General features: G+C 37.6%; 1 protein-coding gene across 5 annotated transcripts in view; it reads left to right on the forward strand.

Annotated features, from left to right (window-relative positions):
- TPR (translocated promoter region, nuclear basket protein) overlaps positions 1–20,143 on the forward strand; it is a 40,583-nt gene that overhangs the window by 18,066 nt on the left and 2,374 nt on the right. For 2 of the 5 annotated variants that reach the window (XM_030493513.1, XM_030493517.1), the window contains exons 24-50: positions 682–798; positions 1,433–1,636; positions 1,728–1,912; positions 2,335–2,482; positions 2,877–3,014; positions 3,488–3,619; positions 3,903–4,033; positions 4,437–4,647; positions 5,020–5,166; positions 5,594–5,792; positions 6,493–6,698; positions 7,380–7,441; positions 8,366–8,574; positions 8,876–9,148; positions 10,058–10,206; positions 11,091–11,174; positions 11,604–11,804; positions 13,081–13,212; positions 13,750–13,840; positions 14,299–14,483; positions 15,335–15,403; positions 16,522–16,616; positions 17,234–17,340; positions 18,092–18,187; positions 18,394–18,550; positions 19,232–19,350; positions 19,885–19,983. In XM_030493513.1, coding sequence (XP_030349373.1) covers positions 682–798; positions 1,433–1,636; positions 1,728–1,912; positions 2,335–2,482; positions 2,877–3,014; positions 3,488–3,619; positions 3,903–4,033; positions 4,437–4,647; positions 5,020–5,166; positions 5,594–5,792; positions 6,493–6,698; positions 7,380–7,441; positions 8,366–8,574; positions 8,876–9,148; positions 10,058–10,206; positions 11,091–11,174; positions 11,604–11,804; positions 13,081–13,212; positions 13,750–13,840; positions 14,299–14,483; positions 15,335–15,403; positions 16,522–16,616; positions 17,234–17,340; positions 18,092–18,187; positions 18,394–18,550; positions 19,232–19,350; positions 19,885–19,983 — 3,946 coding nt within the window. The remainder of the gene's footprint in view (positions 1–681; positions 799–1,432; positions 1,637–1,727; positions 1,913–2,334; positions 2,483–2,876; positions 3,015–3,487; positions 3,620–3,902; positions 4,034–4,436; positions 4,648–5,019; positions 5,167–5,593; positions 5,793–6,492; positions 6,699–7,379; positions 7,442–8,365; positions 8,575–8,875; positions 9,149–10,057; positions 10,207–11,090; positions 11,175–11,603; positions 11,805–13,080; positions 13,213–13,749; positions 13,841–14,298; positions 14,484–15,334; positions 15,404–16,521; positions 16,617–17,233; positions 17,341–18,091; positions 18,188–18,393; positions 18,551–19,231; positions 19,351–19,884; positions 19,984–20,143) is intronic. The other 3 variants (XM_030493514.1, XM_030493518.1, XM_030493516.1) reach the window with 2 other exon arrangements.

Here is a 20,143-nt window from a genome sequence, read left to right on the forward strand (position 1 = left end):
TAAGCTGCTTTTTTTTTTTCCATAGTACTGTAGTGTCCAAAATTAAATCTTTTAGAATGTACACAAGGCTAACTAAATTTGTGAGAGGTTTGTAAACATGAGTAGTACGTTAACCTTATCACTTTGTTAGGGTGATTGTGTATTTAAAGCTGTCACTATCTTGCTGAACTTTGAGCACAGTTTGTAGAAAAAACATGAGTAAAAGCCTATGAGAAAGCTGACAGCCTATGAGAAAGCTATGAGAAAACACTTTTTCAACCATGAGCCAAAACCAGATTTGTAGCATGCACGTCTTTTAAAATCAGAATGAGCAGTCCCCTTTTTTGTCTGGTTTATATTTGGGCTTTTACTGAGATTGAAAGAAACAAGATGACTGCAACTAGAATTACTGCAGGCCCAACTCTGAAATAACAGCAATATATTTTTACCAGGAAAGAGTTCTGTATATTAATAAGTCAAAATCTTGAAAGTATTTACCTCTTTTTTTAGATACTAATTTTAATCTAAAAATAATAAAATAACCACCCTTTAGTTCTACATCGTTCTTGACGGTCTACATTCAAAGCCTTGCTGTGTTCAATACTCTGTAAAATACTTTGACATTTGGTCTTAATTTTATTCTCATTTTGTGATTTGGGTTTTGTTTTTTTTGTTGTTCTTCCCCCTCCCCCATCACTGTAGCTATCGGAACTAAAGAAGAGTTTGTCAACCGTGCAGTCAGAAGTTCAGGAAGCTCTTCAGAGAGCCAGCACAGCTTTAAATAATGAACAGCAAGCCAGACGTGACTGCCAGGAACAAGTATGTTTGTAGTATTTGCCTATTTTAGCCAGAGGTAGTAAACTTAAGTTTTTCAGTTGAACTCAAAACATTTTTTTGAAGGTAGTGCTGCTAGTCAGAGACTTTTGGAGACAACAGAAGTGCTGAAAGAGCACATTATTTATTTTGTGAACAGCTGCTTATTTAATGCTTTGTTTTTCTACCTGATGAAAGTACTAATATGAATTAAACTGACTTTGAATATAAAGTTGTGCTGGAAGCACAGTTTGTGTCACATTTAAGAAAACAACAGAAGATGCAATGGATCACTGTTTCTAAGGTCTGCTTCAGTATGTAAAAAAATTGATTGGGGAATGTAATTAATTGTTTTTAGTGAATTGCTACCTCTAACCACCCAAAGACCTATTTCAAATTCTAGTTTTTCTTAAAAATAGTAATTTCAGGGAAACATTCTAAGCTAATTGGGGGGTTTTTTGTTTTGCCTTTATTTTTTCTTTTTTTTCTTTTTTCGTACTTGAGAATGACAGAGGTTTGGCCAGTGGTTTTCTTTTTGATTAGTGGTCACTGATTTTGTCTAGAATTAGAATTTCTTTGTACATATAAAAAATATAACATTATAGGTAACAAAGTCTTATTTTTTTATATTTTTCTGCAGGCAAAGATGGCTTCTGAAGCTCAAAATAAATATGAACGGGAATTAATGCTTCATGCCGCCGATGTTGAAGCATTACAGGCTATTAAAGACCAAGTTTCCAAGAACACAGCAGTAAGGCAGCAACTAGAGGAAGCTGCTCAGAAAGCTGAGTCTGAATTGTTAGAGTGCAAAGCCTCCTGGGAAGAGAGAGAGAGAATGATCAAGGTATGATTGTTCTTATGGTTTCAGTGTTTGGCTTTTTAAGTAACAGAAATTCAGCCACAGACTGCACATCTATTGAACAATATTGTTGTAGGATGAAGCTTCAAAACTTGCATCCCGCTGTGAAGATTTGGAAAAACAAAATAGATTATTACATGAACAGCTGGAAAGTCTGAGTGATAAGATGGTGACTTCTATGAAAGAAGCCATGCCAACTGCAGTAAATGTTTCTCTCAATGAAGAAGGCAAATCCCAGGAACAGATCTTAGAAATTCTTAGGTAAGTTTATCTCTGGGCTCCTTCCCTTGGTGATTGTAAATTAGTTGCAATTAGTTTGATTGTAAATTAGTAAAAAAATTGTAAATTTTTTGCTAGGTAGGAGGTGGTTGTACTACATCAGTAACAGTGCAGGAGATTTCTTTCTACTCTTAGGAAAAAAATGTGAGTCAATTAACACAGGAAGCTAAATCAGATTTTAGCAAATGTGATTGGCAAGGAAGTTTCATAGAGGTGATTTTTTCTCATTGTGGTTTTCAGTGGGTTTATGTAGATTTTCAAGAATATTTATCTAGGATGGTTTTTTTTATCTTTCTGAGTCAATTTCTATACTCAGTAGATCTTCAAATATAAGATGCTTCAGCTTAAAATGCTTTGTCTTGCATTTTCATTATCATGATGCATTGTTTATTTTCCTACGGCAGATTTATACGTCGAGAAAAGGAGATTGCAGAAACTAGATTTGAGGTGGCCCAGGTGGAGAGTTTGCGTTACCGTCAGAGAGTGGAGCACCTGGAAAGGGAACTCCAGGAGCTGCAAGACAGTCTCAATGCTGAGAGGGAGAAGGTGCAGGTATGATTGGATATTATTGCTTATGATTTCAATAAGTAGAGAGGGCTGTTCTCTGTGTTATAGTCTTTGTCTTTGCTGCCTGTGCCTGGAAGTGACATTTTGGAAAAATCAGGAGCTTTTAAACTGGGATTGCTATATAGCCAAGTGGAGGATCTTTTTCTGAGTCCTGTGAAGCAGTGTGGCAATTCCAAAGTTGTATAAATAGGGAAAATAAATATAATTTTTCTCATTTTTTTTCCCATCCCCCATTTCTTAAGTGATATTTACTTGTTTTGATGTACATGTGAGATAATGAATGCCATAATAGCTTTCCAAGGTGGTGTTACGCCAGATACAGATAAGTATACATGCACGTGCAAGCAAAACAAACGATTGAGTTGAATCTTTTCAAAAGGTAACAGCAAAAACCATTGCACAGCATGAAGAATTAATGAAAAAAACTGAGACCATGAATGTACTGATAGAAACCAACAAGATGCTAAGAGAAGAGAAGGAGAGGCTAGAACAAGAGCTACAACAAATTCAAGCAAAGGTTAGTACTGAAGTTCATGTAAATTTTTTAGATACTCAAGCTGATGAGTTAGTGTCTGGATATACAATTACAATAAGTACATGATTTAGATTGTGATTATTCCTTTATGTCATACACAAATGAGGAAGTTTTCCATTTAGAATTTTAGGAGGCATAGGTCCACCTAGAACACTGCAAATTTTAAAGTTCAGTTTCATCTGAATGAATCAGTGTTTATCCTTGCCTAGATGTATACCAGTAACAAGGATATTATCAGAAGATAAATCCCCTGCTCTTGCTCCTTCTCCTTCTCCCTGCCCCCAGCTGGCCACTGAAAGGCAGAGAGTTGGAAAAGAAGCTTTACCAGGGCTTCTTGAGAGTGTTGATTTTGCACTCTCTGGCCCTCTTACTATTCTTGTTCAAGGCCTACTGTATTCAATTTCCTTCAGTCTCATAAGATCCATTGAGTTTAATCTCGTGTTGTGTTTTTTCAGGTACGCAAGCTTGAGGCAGACATTCTACCTCTACAAGAGTCTAATGCTGAACTGAGTGAGAAAAGTGGAATGTTGCAGGCGGAGAAAAAGCTGTTGGAAGAAGATGTCAAACGCTGGAAAGCCCGGACTCAGGTGGAGAATGCATGTTTTCAAAGAGAAGTTGAGGGGGAACCCAAGTAACTTGGGAAAAAAAAAAATAAAAAAAAAAAAATCTAAATTTTCTTAAAAACAACGATGAGCCAAGAAATGTATTTGAATTATAAAGCATTGATTATGCAGCTTTAAAATAGACTATTCTGATTCATAGGCATTCCAAATCAAAATGCAAAAGCAGTAGCTCTAATTCAAAGACATTTTCTAGCTATAACTTTATGATCATCTTACAAAAGTGCAAACTATTTTCTCAACCTTTCAGCATTTATTGAGTCAACAGAAGGACACCGATCTCGAAGAGTATCGGAAGCTGCTTTCAGAGAAGGAGGCAAACACAAAGCGTATACAACAAATGAGTGAAGAAACAGGCAGGCTTAAAGCAGAAATAGCCAGGTGTGGTATGAGTCCATTGGTAAAAAGTTCTGTGCAAAGCAATATAGTTTAAATAAGGCTTTATCTGGAATTGGAGTTTCTTCACTGTCTCCATGCAACTATGAAACCTTTGGTATTCTTACTGCACCTTGATAATATGCAAGCAAAATTAAGTCAGAATTGTTCAGAAGCTGTCTTGTAGCTGAACTTATTCTAAACTGATGTATTGTAGAATAATTTGTATTCTACAGGTTATTTGTATATTTGAATATCTGTATTCTACAAATATTCGTTTGTACAGCGAAATCCTAGAAAACATAATTCACTAAAGATAATGCCTGTGATATCACATAAATGAGAAATACAGAAATGTGTTGATTATTTCAAACATCTCATTTGCATCTTCCTCTACTCTCTTGTTTAGAACTAATGCATCCTTGACTACAAGCCAGAACCTTGTTCAGAGCCTTAAGGATGAAGTAACTAAAATAAGAACAGAAAAGGATACTTTGCAGAAAGAACTAGATGCTAAAGTGGCTGACATACAAGAAAAAGTGAAAACTATAACACAAGTCAAGAAAATTGGGCGCAGGTACAAGACTCAGTATGAGGAGCTGAAAGCACAGCATGATAAGGTACATAGAATTTCTTTGCAAAGAAAAAGCTTATTAAAAGAATATGTTTTCATTTAGTCCTATATAATGTATCTATATAATCTAGCTAATGATCTTCACATTCCCTTAGTATAATACTGTACGAATACTTATCTGTGAAGAGAAAAGCAGAAAATGATGTCATTTATTCTGCTGTTAGCTCAAGCTGCTACAAAACATAAGCTGCATATCACTTAATGATTTGCAGTATTCTTAACTTTATGATTATTAGAATTCCTGGATTTTGCCCAGAACTTTTTAAACAATCAATTTGCATGCAAAAGAAACTTCTGAAAAAAATGACATTCCAATCAGATAGTACCCTTTTGCCTGATACCACTTGATGTATTTCAGATGGTTGCTGAAGCATCAACTCAGTCTTTTGTAGAACAGCAAGAAGAACAAGTTTCTCTCCAGGAAGTACAAGAGCTGAAAGACACTCTTAGTCAAGCTGAAGTGAAGACAAAGACTTTGGAGAGTCAGATTGAAAGTTTACAAAAGGTGAGAACAGAGTGAACAAGGTAAGAATAGTGAACGCTTTCAGAGTATTGTATTCTACTGCAATCTTAAATGCATAACTGAAGAATGTGAGGGTGTTTTACTGTGCGAGTGTGTATGTTTATGCACAGAAATACGTGAATTAACCTATTGGTGCCTCTACCTTGGGAGAGAGGGACCTTAAACCTGGTTTAAATCCTGTGTATAAAGTCTCTCACATTATTTCTTGGAATAAATAAGTGGAGAAGAGAATGCTGTTCTCTCAACTGTTACATTCAGAGAGGACTGCCCTGTTGTTGATTAGAAGTCTTTTAACCTTAATACAGTGTCCAGCTAATACTAGGTCCTTGGAGATTGTTTGCTGAAGTAGCTAGTTATGGCCAAGAGTTGCAACGTCTCTCAGTTTCTTTCTCTCTCTCTTTCTCTCTAGTCTATAGCAGAAAAGGAAGCTGAAGTTAGAAATCTTCAGGAGCAGATAATACAGCTACAATCAGAACTTGCTCATTTTCATCAAGATCTGCAAGAGAAGACTACCCAGGAAGAACAGCTCAGGCAACAGATCACCGAGAAGGAAGAGAAAACTAGGAAGACCTTGCTTGCGGCCAAGCAGAAAATTGCACAGTTAGCTGGTAGTATAATACGTTTTTTTCTGTCCTTAAGATGTCGTCTTCAGTTTGGGTTTTTGATTTATCCTATGGAAAAGCGTTTAGACAGGATGCTAAGTACAAAAATATGGCTTAATTCATATTTTACTTAAAAGTTTTTTCTAGATTAGATGTTACCGGAATTGTTCTAAAAAATTAAATTCTAATTCCTTCAGGAGATTATGAAAGTATGTACCGAGCTGTACACTGGAGGTAAAAAAGTTTTGCTTAGTTTTCGCAAGCCAGCATGATAATACCCATTTTTTTATCCTTCTGTTGATTAGAGCAGATTGACCCTACTAAGAGCTCAGGTAATTCTTTCCTTCCCTTCCCTCTTGCCTTCCCTAAATGTACAGGTGCAAAACATACTGCCTCCTTATTTTTAATTGATGTTGAGAGAAATGATAGTGTCAGAGCTTGCTGAAAGCATCTTGTTCTTTTGTGACTGCCACTTCTTTTTGTTTATTTATTACATATTTTAATTTGTTTTTTTATTTAATTGCAATTAAATATAAAAATGTCATGTGAAAGTTAAAATTACCTCTAAATGCTCTATTGATAGCTTAATAGTTTTAAGATTTCAAAATACTTCAGTAACCTATTGAAACAGCCAGCTTATTCAGCATGCAGAGAGTCAGTAGACAGCTTCACAGTGGCAAGACTGAATTCTTTCCTATTCAATTAGGTACAAAAGAACAGCTAACAAAAGAAAATGAAGAGTGGAAGCAAAAGAGCAGCTCATTAGAAGAGCAGAAGACTGAACTGGAAGTGCGGATGAGTGCACTTAAATCACAGTATGAAGGTCGAATCTGCCGTCTAGAAAGAGAGCTTAGAGAGCAGCAAGAGCGACACCATGAACAGCGAGATGAGCCACCAGAGTCTACAAACAAGGTACAAAATTCTTTTGGCTAGCTGTGTGAGAGTTAAAAACAGCTTGCATGTCTCATGGCTGAATGAGAACTTATAGCTTGTAGCTGTCACTCAAGCACCACCGTCCAACTTACTTTTGTGTTTACAGTAGTTAAAACTCAGGACTACTCTACATGAAGGTGTTTTCTCTAAGCACCCGAAATAGCAGATGGAAATTCTTATTATAGGACTCCAACACTTGAGCGATGAACTCAACAAACTGTGCTTATTCAGATTCCACTTTCCCCTGGTTTTGGAAATGCACAAGTTGGCTTTAGCAAGGATTCAGAACTCAATTTAAAATTCATTTCCTGCCATAGTCAGAATTCCCAGTGCTAACAAGCGTAAGGTTATATCATTCATTGTGAATCAGCCAACTGAACTGTTTGTACTCTGCTCTGCGTTTTTGTATTTTTATCCATGCATTCAGTATAATGGGCTCTAGCTGCTCTTGTCTAAATTACTGAATTGGTTTAAATTTTTGGTATGACATGTATGATTTGTTTTGGAGAATTTGCAATAATCACAGAGTCTGACTAGGTATTCTAACAAGTCTGTTAGAGGAACGATTGTTAGTAAAGAGATGTTGCTGAAGTATTTTACCAGATTGCTTGTTCTGTTTCGTTTGTATATGGAATGATACTTCTGTTTCTCACTTAATAGGTCCCAGAACAGCAGAGGCAAATCTCACTCAAGTCTACTCCAGCTTCAGGTGAAAGAGGAATGTGAGTTAAAGGGTTTGGAGGTTTTGCAGAGTTTCTGTTGGCGTTTCTTGGTTTTGTCTTTACCTAGTTGCTCTTCTTTTTAGTAAACCACTGGCTTTTCACAGTTTTTCTTAAGCAACTTTAAAGATACTGATGGTTGTAATATGTTTCTCCTGTTTTCTCAGCTACATTTAATCAATAAAGCTTTTAAGCTGTTAAATTGTCATATTAACCACCAGGAATGCAGTATCTAGGAAACATGAAACAAGTTTTTTAAATGTTTTCCAGCTTCAAGGTTCTTGAAGTTGTATAGTTTTACCTTTAACCTTTTTTATTTTGAGGAGGATCTTCCTTGTTGCAAGAATCTCAAACATGAGAATAAATAGATGGCAGCTCTAACAACAGATAAAATAGTCAAATGAATAAGTGCTAAAATGGTAAATTTTATTGTATTACTAAGTTTAGATAACAAATTCCCTTTCAGTTTTTATGACAGCATCCTTTTGAGAGCAAGGCTTTCAAAGATGCCTCCTAAAATTTGGCTGATCTTTGTCTCAACCAGGAGATGATGTTGCTCTGTATTGAGTGAATCAGTTAGTTCTAATGTAAGATGTATTACTCACTGTAATAAGGACCCACCACAGCTAATAGTATAAGCTATGCGCTGCTCCTTTTGATCTGCTTACAGATTTCTAGTTGATTACCTTTGAAGAAATGTGTCAAACCTGTAAGCTGGACACATTGCTACAGATGGCATAGTGTGTCTATCTTTCTTTTTTAATCTATAAACAAATTTTGGAAGACAGTTCATTATGCCCTGGTCAGGCTTTTAAATTTTAAGCCTTTAAAAATTAGTATTCCTGGCTGCGGTAATATATTTACATTTGGTATTTTTAAAATTTGCTTTCTGCATTAACATGATGAAAACAATATCCTCTTTTTCAGTGCTAGCACTTCAGATCCACCAACAGCAAATATTAAACCAACTCCTGTTGTGTCAACTCCAAGTAAAGTGACTGCTGCTGCGATGGCTGGGAATAAGTCTACTCCACGAGCCAGTATCCGTCCAATGGTTACTCCTGCTACAGTCACTAATCCTACCACTACACCAACAGCCACAGTTATGCCTACAACACAGGTGGAAACTCAGGAAGGTAAGCATTTTAGTATAGTATAAGGATCTACAACAATCAGAAATACTATCTTTGCTTTGAAATCTTGGTAATTAGTTTGAATGTACCTCAGATAGTTTTCTTGTCCCTGCATCTCTTCCAGTGTTGCACTTTTATGACCATTTCTTTTGCAACAAATTTCATGATTCCTCAATTGGAGATGGGTATAAGCAATGTTAACTCAATCTGCAAAACATTAAATCAGCTTAATTAGGGCATTCTGAAATGTGAACTGTGCTAGATAATATGAAGACAGTTGAATATGCTACTGTTTGCCTTTCAGCTATGCAATCAGAAGGACCTGTGGAGCACGTTCCAGTCTTTGGCAGCGCTAGTGGGTCTGTGCGTTCCACCAGTCCTAATGTTCAGACATCTCTCTCTCAGCCCATCTTGACTGTTCAGCAGCAGACGCAAGCAACTGCTTTTGTGCAGCCCACTCAGCAAAGTCATCCTCAGATTGAGCCAGCTAATCAGGAGCCATCCCCTACCATTGTAGAGGTTGTACAGAGCTCTCAAATAGAGAGGCCCTCCACTTCTACAGCAGTGTTTGGCACAGGTTGGTTTTATCTTATAGGCCTACCTTTTTGAATAATTCATTTTAAGTAGCTCTCTTTGGACCCTTGTCAAACCAGGCCTAACTTCAAAAAAAAATTTGCTCTTCTGTTTTGTTTTTTTTTTTTCCCCCTTTAATTTATTGTAGATTTTACAAACTTGTGGGGTTAGGCTCCTTTCTTTAACTTTCAGAAATGGTAGCTGTGAAATGCTGTTGTTGCTGCGTTCCTTAAAGTGCAAAACTAAAACCTCACGTTTGCTTGTCTATTCAGAGCAGCATTGGGATTTACTGCTTCTGTTTCTATGGTAATGTTAGAGCCAGGTCATGAGGAGTCACAAATAAGCTACTTAAGCTGGAATATAAAACATAGAGAAGAATTCTAAAGCTACTCAGAATGATGCATTGTTATTTGTTTTGCCCTACACAGTGTTGATTTTGGTGTAGAACATTATTCCACAGAATACACTTAAGTAAACTGCTTTTTTTTGTTGTTGTTGTTGTTTCCCAGCTGATGCTCTTTTCAGCTTCTAGGTGTACTTGTCAGAAGCAAAGATGTTGGAAAAAATATTATAGTTGCACCCTGAAGCTTACATTTGGGGTTAATTAGGCTGTGAATCTAAGTCCAAGAGCTATAAGATTTATAAGAAAAGGCGCTGGTGTTTTAATGTCTCAGAAAATGGCACAAGATGATTCTTTCTGATTCTATTTGTTATCATTCACTGCAGAAAAAGAAGTGATCTTCCAGAGTAAAATAACAAATTTTGATACCGTGTTTTGTCTGTTTGTTGTTCTTTTTGAATAATTCATTTTAAGTGGCTCTCTTTGGACCCTTGTCAGACCAGGCCTAACTTCAGAAAAAGAATTTGCTCTTCTGTTTTGTTGTTCTGAAAATAACCAAGAGGCTTTTTTAAGTTTCAGCTACCCCAAGTTCTTCACTGTCTAAACGTCCACGAGAGGAAGAGGAGGATAACACTGTGGAAAACTCAGATCAAATTTCAGAAGAAACAGTGGATGTTCCTCTTCCAAAGAAACTGAGAAACATGCAGAGAGTTGGACCAGAGGTTTGCAAGAACATAAAATGCTGCTACTTAATCTGTCCCTTTGGAAGATTTTAATGGGAAGAGCAAGTATATTAATTAAGAGCAAGTCAGTTAATTCTTAACATGACTTTTTAATCTGCTGGGGAGGAAGCAATTATGTTTGAGCATCATAAAAGGCAGAGGTTATGCCAGTTGCAATGACTGATGTAAATCTTAGTGAACTGTAGGATGGAAGAGAGAGGGCCATATCCTGGAACTGAGGAGAAAAATGTTAAAACATTTTCCAGTGTGGTCTGGAAGGTCATTATCTACAGTTATTCTGGAAGAGAATGCAGTATACTTGAGGACATGCCAGGGAAGCAAAGATGAGTTCCATGGAAAAGCTTACAGGATATGCATGCGAAATTATTCATGTGAGGCAATTGGGATGTCCTGCAAAGAAGGAATGAACTTGAGACAGAACCTCAAGCAGGCAACTCATGAATAATGTTAAGGAAGTCAAAGGCATTCTATTAACTCTATACAAGAGGGATGTTGCATAGCAAAAAAGGGACAAAATCTTCCAAGAACATTGTCAGTTAGCTGAGAGGATGAAGTTGGAATGGGAAACCTTGAGGGTTCTTTTTTGGTCCTGAAAAGATTCGGAGATACTAAGGCCCAGTGGACTGAATGGGCAAATTGTATTTCTCCAGGAGAGAGAAATGGGGTGCTAGATAAAAGCAGAGCTAAGGAGTAATAGTGAAAGGGCAACAAAATTTTGCCCATGATCTTTGTGTGTGCAGATTTTTCTTTTTTTTTTTTTTTAATTCGTTTTACTTTTAAGTATAAAACCCCTGGTGTGTTGAAGAACCAAACTGTAGGGCTTAATAGTGTGTTTTAAACAAGAAAAGTACATGTTCTTTCAGGAGGAAGTGACAGCAGAAGAGAGCACTGATGGCGAGGTAGAAGCTCAAACGTACAATCAAGACTCACAAGACTCAATTGGAGAAGTAAGCATATTTGAAAATAGTACAATCTTCATTTCAGCAGAAATAGCTCCTGCCTTCTCCCTCCCCCTCCTCTCCCCCATTTTTAGAAGTGAAATCTCAAGTCAGATCCTGCAGGTTTCCAATGGTAACCATTTAAAACTTCTTAAAGATAGGTAAACATTGGGGCAGCAGCTTCTTAAGGATGTGCATGCAAATGCATCATACACGAATACAGTATCCCTAATGGTGCCACCCATCCCAGATCAGATTTGAAAGTGAAGGACAAAATGTATTTGTGTTGTACAACAGGCCTCCATTTGATCAAGGCTGAGAAATGGGAGTGGAAACAAGAAACTTTTAGCAATACAGTGGACGCTTTCCTTAAGAACATTTTAAGAATTGTATATGCTGTGTTTCGTTTTGTTTCTTCTGGTAATTTGTCTTTTATAGGGTGTTACTCAGGGAGAGTATGCTCCCATGGAGGATAGTGAAGAAACTTCCCAGTCTATCCCAATAGATCTTGGACCTCTTCAGTCAGATCAACAGAACACTTCTTCATCTCAGGATGGTCAATCCAAGAGAGATGATGTCATTGTAATTGACAGTGACGATGAAGATGATGATGATGAAGAAAATGAAGGCGAGCAGGAAGTATGTGTATTATGGAATTTATTTCTGAACTGCTTTAAATATGATTTTTGGTCAGATGTAAAGCTCATCTGGCAGGACTGATTTAATCAATTTCTTCCCTTTTTTTTTCTTTTTACTGTAAAAATAGTCTATTTATGAAGCTTGAACTTTAGTGTTGCTAATTCAACTTTTGTTTATTTATTTTATTTAGTTTATTATTCATTTTAATTCCACAGTGCCTTTAGATTATCTATGACTATTTAACATACAAGGGTGGCCTCTGTGAGGACAGGCTGGGGACTGCTCCGTGCCAGACACAGCCTGTTCCAGCTGGCTCTGAAGTGGGCCCACTGCAGGACTCAGCTGAGCCCATCAGCTGCGGAAAATGTATAAAAAAGGCCAAAACGCTGCATGGCAGGGTTAGTGTGAGGAGGGGGGAGGGAATGTGAGAAACAATCCTGCAAAAACCAAGGTCAAAGAAGAATGAGGGGAAGGAGGTGCTCCAGGCATTGAAGCAGATATTCCTTGTAGTGGAAGAGAACACAATGGAGCAGATATTTCCCTGCAGCTTGTGGAGAGGAGGATATTCTGTGAAGGAAACTGCAGCCCATGCAGGAGTAGGCTTTACTGCCAGGAACTGTTGCCCATGAAGAGGAGCCAATGTAGGGGCACATTTATCCTGATGGACTGCAGCCCTTCAGTGGGAAGGACCCACTGCTGGAGTAGTTCTTGAAGGACTGCAGTCTGTGGAGAAGACCCATGCTGGGGGAGGAAGGAGTAGCTGAGAGAAACTGTTGTGGAATGACCACAACCCTCCGTTGCTTGTCTGCTTTGCCTTCCTTGGTGTGGGGGAGGAGGAAGAGGAGGTGAGAAGGAGGGAGTGAAGTTGAGCTTGGGAAGAAAGGGTGGGGGGAAGGTGTTCTAGTCTCTGTTTCTCTATTTTCAATTGGTAACACGTTAATTTTCCTTGACTTGAGTCAGTTTTACCTGTAATGGTAAGTGATCTGCCTGCCTTCATCTTGATCCTCAAGCTTTTCCATCTTACTTCTCACCCTTGTCCTGTTGAAGAGGGAGTGGCTGGGTGGGTGTCTGACACCCAGCCAAGGTAAACCTACCACAGCAATCAGTAAATATGTACATGTACACTGTGGTTAATAAATGCTGAACATCTTCAAAAAGAGATCCACAGACAGAGGTGGTCTGTGTACCAGGACGTGAAGTGTGCCACTTCAAGATTTGAAATTTTTCCACTACCCTTTCCACACTTCATTAAGGCTTTTTTATGGTCTTATCATAGGACTATGAGGATGAGGAAGAGGAAGATGAGGATGATGATGAAGACACAGGGATGGGAGATGAAGGTGATGACAGTAATGAAGGAACTGGTAGTGCTGATGGTAATGACGGATATGAAGCTGATGATGCTGAGGTGAGATTTGTACTTTTTTTTTATAGCTTGTTATATTTCTTGGAAGAAATTGGTGTTGTAATGCATCTGCACAGATTTGAATACTTGAAAGAAAATCTTAGTATGAATTCATCACAGAAAATTGAGGCTGCTAGTAGGTGATACAAATTTCTGTTATAACTGGTGTTTTCACAAGAAAAATCAACTTCTAATGTTTGAGGACTGAATGAAATGCAAAGTACAGGAGCCAGCAACAAATACTGTAGTTGCCAAGCTAGTAAGGCAGTTTCTTCAAAAGCGGGATATTTCATTGTCTATTATTAAATGATGATGGCTGCATTGTTCACATTTGTGTATGTACAGATACAGAAAACTTTGGAAATTTCACACAGTTGTATACATTTATCTGATTTTGTAGATACTTGCGGAAATATTTTAAGATTTTCAGATATTTTACTTTGTTTACTTTCTGAATACTCTTGTACTGCTTTTATATTCTCCTTACAGCCTCCAGGTTGTTTAGTGCTAACTCATATTATATTTATGTGGGGTTTTTAGGGTGCTGACGGTACAGATCCTGGAACTGAAACTGAGGAAAGCATGGGAGGAGGTGAAAGCAACCAGAGGGCAGCAGATTCTCAAAACAGTGGTATGGTTATTCCATGTTTCTTCAAAGTCTGTGTATGTAAGGGGGGGAAGATGTAGAAGCTGTTTTACAAGTGTTAAAATACGCACTTAAAAGTAAGAATGTAAGGCAAAATGCTAAAGACCGTTTTAACCTGAAACGTAGATTCTTTTGAAATGCTCTTTTCTGGATTTATTCTACATTCCTTTGAAAATCCTGCAAGCTCTGGTTGCTATGGAAACTGCTGTTGATGGCTCAGTAGATTAATCTCAATCAGCACTTGAATAATCAATAGTTTGTTTTGGTGATAGTGTTGATGTAGCTGGCACGTGTACTCTCTTAAGTGATTTTAAATAACAGTTACTGAGCTGTCCCCACTCTTGCAAGGGTAAAAATGTTAATGTGGTAGCAGAATTTGAAGGCTTGCCTTCATGGTGTTTGGAGGGCACGGTTTTATGCCTATATACTTCTGTATGTTTTAGGAGAAGGGAGTACAAGTGCTGCAGAGTCCACTTTTCCTCATGAAAGTTCAAGAGAACAGCAGCCATCATCTGCCTCAGAGAGACAAGCCCCTCGGCCCCCACAGTCACCACGCAGACCGCCACATCCACTGCCCCCACGACTAACTATTCATGCTCCTCCTCAAGAACTGGGTCCCCCAGTACAGGTATAAACTATCTCTAGCGGTCAGAAGACTTAAATAATTACTGTGTGATTTCTTCTAAGTAAAGCCCAAATATTCTGCCTATTGTAAAAGTAGATTACATCTATTTAGCATCCTAAAAAATGGCAGATGAACAAACTGACTTAACATGTCTCGTCCTGCAAATTTTGGCTGATCAGGGAAGATTAAAGGCAGTAAGGCACTCATTGTGGATTTGTATCTTGAAATTATCATACCAGTGTTATTTCAGTCAGTGACTGCTGGTGTTTCCACTGCAAAAGGTGTTCTTGAATAGATTGTAAATCAGACAGATTGGCAGGGGGTTTTATTAGTCTCTGCCCCAATGCAGATTGTACAAAGGAATGTTGCCGTTCATTTTCTAAGGTAAACCTTATCAGTCATGAGTCAGACAGTGTCTGACCCAAGATTATGCTTTGACATAGACCTATATATTTTGTAAATTAAAACATCGCATGGTTTTTGCAAAAGTACCCTGACTGAAATGATCCTTCACCGTTAACTTGTTTTGAGGTTTTGAGGCTTGGGGCCACAATATTTCTATGTTGAAGTTTTCTGTCCTCAGTAGAAAGTTGAGTAAAATAGTAAAGTCAGAATTTAAACCTACATGATTCTCTTTCATAGTTAGACCAGGCAGCAGATACAAGATGTAGAGTAGCTGCTGCCATGGTCTGTTAAAGATGGTATGATGCCGTACTGATCAGTGTTGTATGCTGGCATATAATTGTCACACTTAACTCATTTAGCCACTGTCCTTGGATCTGATTGAACAATTTTATGTTACTAGAATTCCAGGAAAGCATTCACACTACTTCATTTTTTTCTTTACTATAAAGAGAATCCAGATGACTCGAAGACAGTCTGTGGGGCGTGGACTTCAGCTAACTCCTGGTATAGGCGGGATGGTAAGTACGTAAAAGTCTACTGCTAAAAACCTGCGTTGAGGGAACATTCATAGCTCTGTTTTTAAAGAAGCCTAACTACTAACTTCAGGGGTGCAATGGTTTCTGTAGTCTTGCAGAAAATATCTTAGTCCTGTTAATTTCTGTATGCATGAAAGGCAAACACTAGAAAACTCCCAGGAAGGTAAAGGTCTTCAAAAGAGGTTGAATTGGTTTTGTCTAAGGCAGTTTTAATTACCTGTTTTTAGAATCAGTCTTTTAAAGTGGGTATCTTACTGTAAAAATAAAATTAAGTGTTTTCAGGCTCATTCTAAAGTAATAAGGCTAACTTACGCTGTCTGTCATCTTCAGTTAATTTTTAACCCTTTATTCAACTTCAGCTCTATTTGACAGAACAAATGCAAGTTCAGTGAGGGAGGTGAGAGAGTCCGACTGACTAAAAAAGTGTCTTTTCTGAGGTCGAAAGCATCAGCTCAGATTTTATTGATATTGCTTGGCTTGCATGTACCCATCATTCAGTTTCTGCTTGGAACTGACTTCAGTACCTACTGCTTTTTGCCTGGACTGTAACTGAGCACATGCGAGGGACCTTATGGGTACTTTGGAGAGAAAGGTTTGAAAGACATGGAAGGAAGATGTGGAGATGAAGAGAATACCTCATGGAGGGCAAGGGAAGAGGGAACAGATAATTTGATTCACATCGTGAAAAATCCCATGTGCTAGGTACCTTACAGCAATCCATATTAATACAGATGGTTCCGATCTATTTATGAATGAGTTGCCTTAAGGTTCCTTTGTAGTCAACAGGGAGATATGGCATTTTGATAGACAGATGATCTCATGGAATAGGTGTCTAAAAATCCTTTGAAAGATTGATGCCCTGCAAGTATATGGAGTTTATTTTGGTTTGGGGTTTTTTATCGCCTGTAAGGGCAATCTATAAGCAGCTCAGATTCAGATGTCTAAAATTGGACAAGGATTTTGTTAGAGCCAAATCTATCTTTGTTTTGCTGGACTATGTAAAAAAAACAACCAGCCTTTAACTTGGCTTGGTAGAAACTGGAAATACATTGTAGACTCTCATATCAGTCTTTTTGGTTTTGTTTGGGTTTTTCTCCCAGCAGCAACACTTCTTTGATGATGAGGACAGAACAGTTCCAAGTACACCAACTCTTGTAGTTCCACATCGTACAGATGGGTTTGCAGAAGCCATTCAGTAAGTAGATGTAAAGTGAGGAGGGGGGAACCCAAACCACCAAGACATCTATTTTTCAATGGAATGAAAATAAATTCAAATGAAATGAACTTGTGATTGGAGTAATGTGCTAAAACTTCCTAGTAGTATGATAGATGACTGCATCTACAAATAAGTTTCAATTGTGTCATAACTTACTAGCAAATTAGGAGGCAGATAATCTCCAATGTATTGTAATTTACTGACTTGAGATGAAGTAAAAAAAAATGGGTTCTTTTATTTAATTTCCTTCGCTGCTCCTCCCTCTCTTTCCCCCCACCCTGTTAATATTACCAGTAAAAGCAGGAAAAATTATCCCTGTTTTTGGATTTGGGATGGTTTGGGCACATTTAACAATCCACTTAAAATTGTGAGAATTCATAGGGTGAAGAACAGTCTTCAGGACTGTTTTACTGATTTTGAATATAGTCCAAATAAGTTTGAGAAACTAATTGCTATTTAATTAGCAGTAGTTTAGCTGATTTTTATGGTCAGTGTTAATTAATTCTGTCTTATGTATAATTTGTTCTCTTGTTTTGGTCAAAAAGTTGTCCTCTCTTTAAATTCCTGCAAAATTCCTTAAATCTTGATATCGATAGTTCCCCTCAGGTAGCTGGTGTTCCTCGATTCAGATTTGGACCCCCTGAAGATATGCCACAAACTAGTTCAAGTCATTCTGATCTTGGTCAGCTTGCATCACAAGGAGGTAAACCATTTCTGTGCTTCCATGGTTAAGAGTGAAAAACAAATAATGCAGTCAATAAAATGCAGTTATACTTCTGGTACTGGAAACCTGCAACTCTTAAATAATTGTCAGCAGGGAGAAGACTAATGGAAAGTGAAAAGGTGTTTCCTTCAAGCTGCTACATTTCTACTTGTAATATGGTTCAAAAAGTAGAATGATTCTGCGGGTTTGTGAACCAGAGAAACTGAGATTTTAAGTAGGACACATTGCCTGCTAGACACAAGAAACTTCGTGTAAAGAGAAATGAAATACTGAAGGAATGGGCTTTAACTTGAATTTTACAGTTGATTGTAGATTTCCTGTAGTAAAACATTAGGGGAAAACAGCAAATGTAAAGAAATCTTTGGGATATATCCTCAGCTACTAAGAGATAGCCAAGCAATTTGGTCTGTATTGCCTTTGTTGTTGTCCTGAATCAGTCCCTTTCCCCTGCATCTCTTGTCAGCATGGAACAGTGTGCTATTCTTTGAAGAATGGTCACAGCAAAATAATGGCATAAGAGAAAGATGCAAGTAAAATAAGTAATATTATTTTCATCAAGGTCGTACCTTTCAATAAATCATAATTAGCCTTGACACTCAAAACAAAATAACAAAAATGTCCATATTTAAGTACAAATCACTGGGTTCCATCAAGTGTACAGAAGGAAGACAGCAGTTAATCTGTTTTTTTAGCTGGCTATTTTAATTGTCACTAAAACTTTGTGTTGCAGGTTTAGGCATGTACGAAACACCCCTGTTCCTTGCTCATGAGGAAGAATCAGGGGGTCGTAGTGTTCCCACAACACCATTACAAGTAGCAGCACCAGGTAAGTGGCAAGAAACTTCCAGGCTGAAGTAAAGGCTGCAAACCTTGACTTCTAAGAAAGGAATGAGATTATTGTTGCTACAGTGCTTATTGATATGCCTGGAGTATTCCAGTAACCCTTTCCCTTATCTGCCTTTTAGATTTCCATAGATTTTCTGTAGAAATAAAAACTAACTCAGTGTTAATTAAACTACCTTTCCTGTACAGTGACAGTTTTTACTGAAAGTGCATCAGCGGATGCTTCAGAGCACGCTTCTCAGTCTGTTCCAATGGTTACAACATCTACTGGCAATCTGTCCACCACTACAGAGGCTGGAGTGGGTGATGATGGGGATGAAGTTTTTGCAGAGGCAGAATCTGAAGGGTAAACTATGACTTGTTTGGTTCACTACAACTTGTTGTCATGTTAGTTTTAATGACTTGTTTTCATCCAGGTATGCCTGTGATTCATTTTCAGTTTAACCTGTTCTGGGAAGAAGGACAGATCAAACAGGATTTAGTAATTTTGTGAAGTAGTATAATCTGATCCTTTTGTCTAAAACCAAAGGTTTTCTTCTGATTTACTCTCTCTGACTTAACACAGCTAATATAAAAGTCACAAAAAAATTTCTGTATTTTTTAAGAATGCAGAGTGCTCTGCAGTAGTCAGATACTGATGGTAAAGGCCCCAGTTTGAAGGACTAGGGTTTGTATAATAAAAGCTAAAGCATTCCTGTTTGTTAACAGAGAAAACACTCCTTATTACAAGCAAGCATACATAATGAAGTCATTCAGTTAAGGCAGTGCAAGTACAAAAGATGTAGCATGAGGAAAGGGAATAAGTAGTACTGAAGAATTTGATAGGCAAATTATTTGTTTTCCACTTTGCAAGTGCAATTTTAAATATTTGCAATAATTTCTATATTTTGTATTATGATCAAATATTGCAAATCTAAAAGGGGATAGGTTATAATTTTATCTCCCCCCCCCCCTTTTTTTTTTGCTGAGCTTTTTGAAACTATGTGAATACACTTATATGTTTTTCCTCCCACTCCTTCTCTTCTAGAATTACTTCAGAAGCAGGCTTAGAAATTGATAGCCAGCAAGAAGAAGAATCTGTTCAAGCATCTGATGAGTCAGATCTTCCCTCGACTAGTCAAGATCCACCTTCTAGTTCATCTGCAGGTACAGGTTAATTGCTGGAAACAGTTGTTCCTACCATTTCACTAAGTGTGAGACCTTTTTGGACCAGCATCACACACTGCTAATAGCCAAGTTATAGAAAATAAGATAGAACTCTTACAGCAAGATCATGTTTTGCTGCCTATAGTCTTAATGGCAAGCAATTTTTACTTGGACTGCAGTAACTAGAGTAGGCCATAGTAAAAATAATGCTTCAAGGAGCAAAAGTTATTGATATTTCAGTGATTCTATCCATGGTTATGTTTGATGTCAGATTTAAAATATTTTTTCATTCAATTAAATAACTAAAGAACAGTAGGTAAGTCACGGTTGAGTTAGCAAGAAGGAAGTACCACCGGACGTGCTTGTTTTGAGGCTTTTATTTGTATCAGAGATTATGTCAATGAAATAAGGATACACCTTCATAATTTTAAAGTAAATTCGAAAGCATAATGTGTATCAAATAATGTAAACATTGACAGTGGAAAAACTGTACTAGACACAGACGTTCTTTTCTGCATTTCCACTTCTTCACAGACACAAGCAGTAATCAGCCTAAGCCGTTTCGGCGTGTCAGACTCCAGCCACCGACATTAAGAACTGGCGTTCGTGGTCGTCAGTTCAATAGGCAGAGGGGTAAGTGTTCGAGGCTGTTCAAATTCAGACCTTTTCAAACAAGTTTTTAGTACTTCCTGTGGGGACCATATATGAAGTACTACTTTATACGCCTGTGTTCACTTGTGAGACATTGAATAATACAGCATCCCTGCCCTTGCTTTCAGTATGTTACTCTAAG

Source organism: Strigops habroptila, chromosome 8, assembly GCF_004027225.2.
Source record: "Strigops habroptila isolate Jane chromosome 8, bStrHab1.2.pri, whole genome shotgun sequence".
Lineage (NCBI taxonomy): Eukaryota > Metazoa > Chordata > Aves > Psittaciformes > Psittacidae > Strigops > Strigops habroptila.